General features: G+C 44.5%; 1 protein-coding gene across 1 annotated transcript in view; it reads right to left on the reverse strand.

Annotated features, from left to right (window-relative positions):
- Positions 1-352: 352 nt before the first annotated feature.
- LOC116826704 (riboflavin-binding protein-like) overlaps positions 353-4,461 on the reverse strand; it is a 28,168-nt gene continuing 24,059 nt past the window's right edge. The window contains exons 6-7 of the mRNA XM_032783627.2: positions 1,668-1,900; positions 353-921 (exon numbers count right to left, since the gene is read on the reverse strand). Coding sequence (XP_032639518.1) covers positions 903-921; positions 1,668-1,900 — 252 coding nt within the window. The 3' untranslated portion in view covers positions 353-902. The remainder of the gene's footprint in view (positions 922-1,667; positions 1,901-4,461) is intronic.

The raw sequence follows: 4,461 nt of genomic DNA on the forward strand, positions 1-4,461 counted from the left end.
AAGACCAGGGAGCCATGTTCGCTGGGGCTCAGGTGGATATGTTCAAGGCTTGGATAAGTGCTTCAGCAGTGGGGAAGAGCATGGGATGACAGACTGTCGCAATCTCGTGAAGGAATGTTTGGCAGGAGATAGCTGCCATCCAAATTCTTTCCCTCGCTACCGAAACAGATGCTGACAAGGTGATTGGGCCAAAATGCAGACTTTGTAAAAATGGCTTCAAAATAATCTAATGCTGGTAGGAATGATTTCATCATTAAAGAAACAATCAAGGCGATAGGAAGCAGAAAGTGTCCCTGATCAGTCTAGCTGCGTGACGCCCAGAAAGTAAAGAAACAGCCGGAGGATAAGCATGTTGGATTTTAAAAATCCTTCATTTTATTGCTAATATGAGCCATGATATTTTAAAAGCTATGGCCCAGATCTTCACCTAGTGTAAATCAGCATACCTCTGATTTATGCCAGCCAAGAATCTGGCCTGTTGAAACCAAATCCTTCTTTGAATTACACTGGTGACATCATTGTGATATAGGGTGACCAGATGTCCCCATTTTATAGGGACAGTCCTGATTTTTGGGTCTTTTTCTTATAGAGGCTCCTATTACCCCCCACCCCCGGTCCCGATTTTTCACACTTGCTGTCTGGTCACCGTACTGTGATAGGTGACTTAGAAAAACAGACAGATCCATGGCACTTTACGAGCATCAAAGAGATTGCACAAGTGTAACCAAGGGCAGAATTTGATCCACTATTATCAGGATAACGTCCCCTTACAATTAGTACAGATTTTGGTTTAACTTTGGCAATAGTACTGGCGGCGGAGAATGGAAACAGAACGTTCTCTGTGACATCCTGAGGCATCAGTCTGGGGATCTTCAGGGAGAATTAGAACCAGGTCCCTTCTGTCACAGAATTTCAAACACCCTGTGGGGATTAATAATGCTCAAGTTCATACTTTATATTCACACTGTAGGATTCTTGTATAATGACATTGTTCAAAGTAAAAACTCACTAATATTGAACATGTTTTGTTATATGTAAAATCATCCCTATTTACAGTTCAATACAATATAGTTTAGTGTCCCCTATGGACTAATGCGTGTGTCTGTATATAGTAAGCTATCATTTTGCACCTACATCTTGATGAGGAATTACATTTTTATTTCTCAGTAGCCAGCCCCCATTGACCTCCCCCTGAATGTAATACTCCAGCTCAGTCCAGGCAATGTTCAGCATGAGTTTGTAATCTCAGAGCTGCATCTCCATATTAAAGATTTGGGTGGCTGCAATCTTCTCCATTTATACATACTAAAAACATGATTTTCCAGAGGTCCTGAGTCCTCACAACTCCATTGAAATCAATGGGAACTACAGGTGCTCAGCACCTCTGAAAAAAACATCAAGCCCTAACCATAGTCATTAGGCTTTGGGCCACTTCATTTCAAGTTGCAAGTGTCGTCCTCAATTGGACACGTCAGTGCTAATCTGCCTAGCAGTTTTGTGATGTAGAAAAAATTAGATAAGGTATAACATGAGCAATTACCACTGATTTAATTTCTTGTGATGTAATCTTTGTGATCTCCCAAACTTAAACTGGTAGGGCAGCCTGACATTACCCCACTGATCCCCTTCTACTCCCCCAAACCTCAGAACTACCCTCCAGCACTCACTCTATTTCCACCCTTTCCTCTTCCATTAGGAGCTCAGTCTTTCGCAGTTTACGTCTGCAGGCACGCTCCTCGCTGCTACTGATGCTGGAACTCTCGTCCGAGCTTTCGGAAATTAAATACTTGATCGCCACCGCATCCTTCTCATTCATTTGCAAGCAGAGGCAGGAGGATTCGCTCACCTTAAACGAGTCCCCCCACATGCTTTGGCACATGTCAGTCCCATTTGCATACACCTAGATGTCAAACAAAACAGATGAAATAAAAAAAACCACCTCACTCATCAAAAACATTTGGACCTGATTTGCCGTTGCCTTTGGTCATTTCTACCAGTGTAAAGAGGATCTAAAGTATTGCCAAATCAGCCTGGTAGTGTGTGAGAAGCACTTGGCACAGCTGCAAACCACTTTGCAAGGTGCAGGGCAAAGAAGAATATAGCTCCTTATTTTCTAAGTTGTTTTCACATGCTGGGTGCCATAGATGAAAGCCAGTGTGTGTGGGGGGGGGGGGGGGGAGGGTAACGTGCCAGGACATTCAGACATGTATTTGTTTTAGTGACCTTTGTATCAGACAGAGTTCTGGATGCTGAAATCATTGATTACTCCATGGAAGGGTGCAGTCTAATGGATTCGTGGCTATCTAGAATTTCACTGCTGTCAGTATATGTACATCATGGCCATTCAGGACTCCACACAGAGAGAGTACAGGTGGAACTCAAAACAGCCACCTCCTGCTTGTAGGGACCCCAAGGGAAGGCAGAAAGCCACATCATCACCTGCTCTCCCTCAAAGTGAGGTCCCCCCCTCAGTGCAAGGGGACATGTCCAGCTCAGGGAAATTACAGGCCTCTGTACCAGTTTAAAATGAATCTGTCCTATATCTTGTTTTGTACCAAAATCTTTTTTGGAAGCACTACCTACAGTGACCTTTATGACCACACTGCAAATAAACCTCTTTGCTGTTTTGTTTATGTCATGCTAACCTACTGCTCTCCTGGCCTGGACTCAAATAAACATTCATATCTTCTTGGCTGGAGAAGCTAAGAACAGGTAGCCTTTAGATCAGCAGAGTTGGCAGGTCGCATACTTAGCAAAGCCATGAATAGGTCATTAATGTTATCTTTGTTTGCACTTTGTCCTCCCCGTATTTGCTGCTGATTTGTAATATCTTCTGTATAAATTATTGCAAAAGAGACTTAGATACCCTGCAAAATAAAGCTGATAAAATACTTGGCATATGTGTGATGGCAAATGAAGGAAGCTTGGGAGTAAGAAGCAGGAAGTATTGTTTAGTGATTGAAGGACACTGAGGTCTATTTCTGACTTTGTCACTGGCTCACTCTGCAACCTTGGTCTAGTCACTTAACTTGTCTCTGCATTCTTTTGTTAGCGGGGAATGAGTATAATACATACCCCAACAGGGGTGTTGTCAGACTAACTCAGGTCTTGGCTACGCTGGCGCTTTACAGCGCTGCAACTTTCTCGCTCAGGGGTGTGAAAAAAACACCCCACTGAGCACTGCAAGATACAGTGCTGTAAAGCGCCAGTGTAAACAGTGCCGCAGCTCCCAGCGCTCCAAGCTAATCCCCACAGGGAGGTGGAGGACCTGCAGCGCTGCGAGAGCTCTCTCCCAGCGCTGGTGCTGCGACCACATTCACACTTCAAAGTGCTCCCGCGGCAGTGCTTTGAAGTTTGGAGTGTAGCCAAGCCCTCAGTGCTTGTAAAGCACTTTGAAATCCCTGATGGACATTACTATAAATATTCAAAGTATTGTATGGTCTATTGTTCTCATTGTTGTGCAGACACCATCCCCTACATACTGTTATTGCTAATGGAAGTTAAAAGTGTGCAGTGAGTGTAGCAGAGCCTTTGGCCATAAGCATCAGTTCCTATAAATATGCTGAGTTTCCAGTAGTGTTGCAAGTTCTGCCACGTGCAACACCTTTTTGAGTTACCATTGTCACCCATGTGTGTCCATATAATAAAGAGAGTCTCTTCCCAGACGATTCACTCTGTGCAAGTCACTCATTTCTCTGTGGCTCATGGATCATTGGATGAAAGGTGCTATAACTGCAAAGTATTAATGACCGTTATTTTTAGGCTAGATCCTCAGGCCCAGTTCTGTGGGAACAGGGGTGGGGACATCATGTCTGTGAGTTCCACCCTCCCTCCATTTCCCAGAGTGGTCTCTTCTTCTCCTGAAGAAGCTGTCTCTTTCTTTGCTCGGGGGAGGAGGGAGATCTTGTGATATGCAGGAGGTCAGACTAGATCAGTTCATAATGGCCTCTTTCGACCTTACAGTTTATTATCTGTGAATAACATGGAGTTCATTCCAAATAGCCATCAAAATCTCTGCACTGTAACATAGCTTTTAAAGCTACCACTGAATGCAAGGGAGCTAGGGTGACCAGGACAGTGGGGCGGGGGGGAGTGGAGTCTGCTGGCGGAACCAAAAACAAAAGCAAAAAAAAAGCCAAGTGCTGCCGGCGGAGCAAACACCTAAATATCAGGATGGTCTTGATTTTATCGAGACGTCTGGTCACCCTACAGGGAGCTGGCTTCATCTAAGCTGCAGCTGCTGGAGGTGCTATGCCTGTGGAGTGCAAAGGCAGGCAGCATGCCACTAACTTACACCTCAAACCAGGGTGATGTCGTGCTAGGAGTCTACTACAGGCCACCTAACCAGGTGGAAGAGGTGGATGAGGCTTTTTTTAAACAACTAACAAAATCATCCAAAGCCCAAGATTTGGTGGTGATGGGGGACTTCAACTATCCAGATATATGTTGGGAAAATAACAC

Source organism: Chelonoidis abingdonii, chromosome 7 (assembly GCF_003597395.2).
Source record: "Chelonoidis abingdonii isolate Lonesome George chromosome 7, CheloAbing_2.0, whole genome shotgun sequence".
In the NCBI taxonomy this organism is placed as follows: Eukaryota; Metazoa; Chordata; order Testudines; family Testudinidae; genus Chelonoidis; species Chelonoidis abingdonii.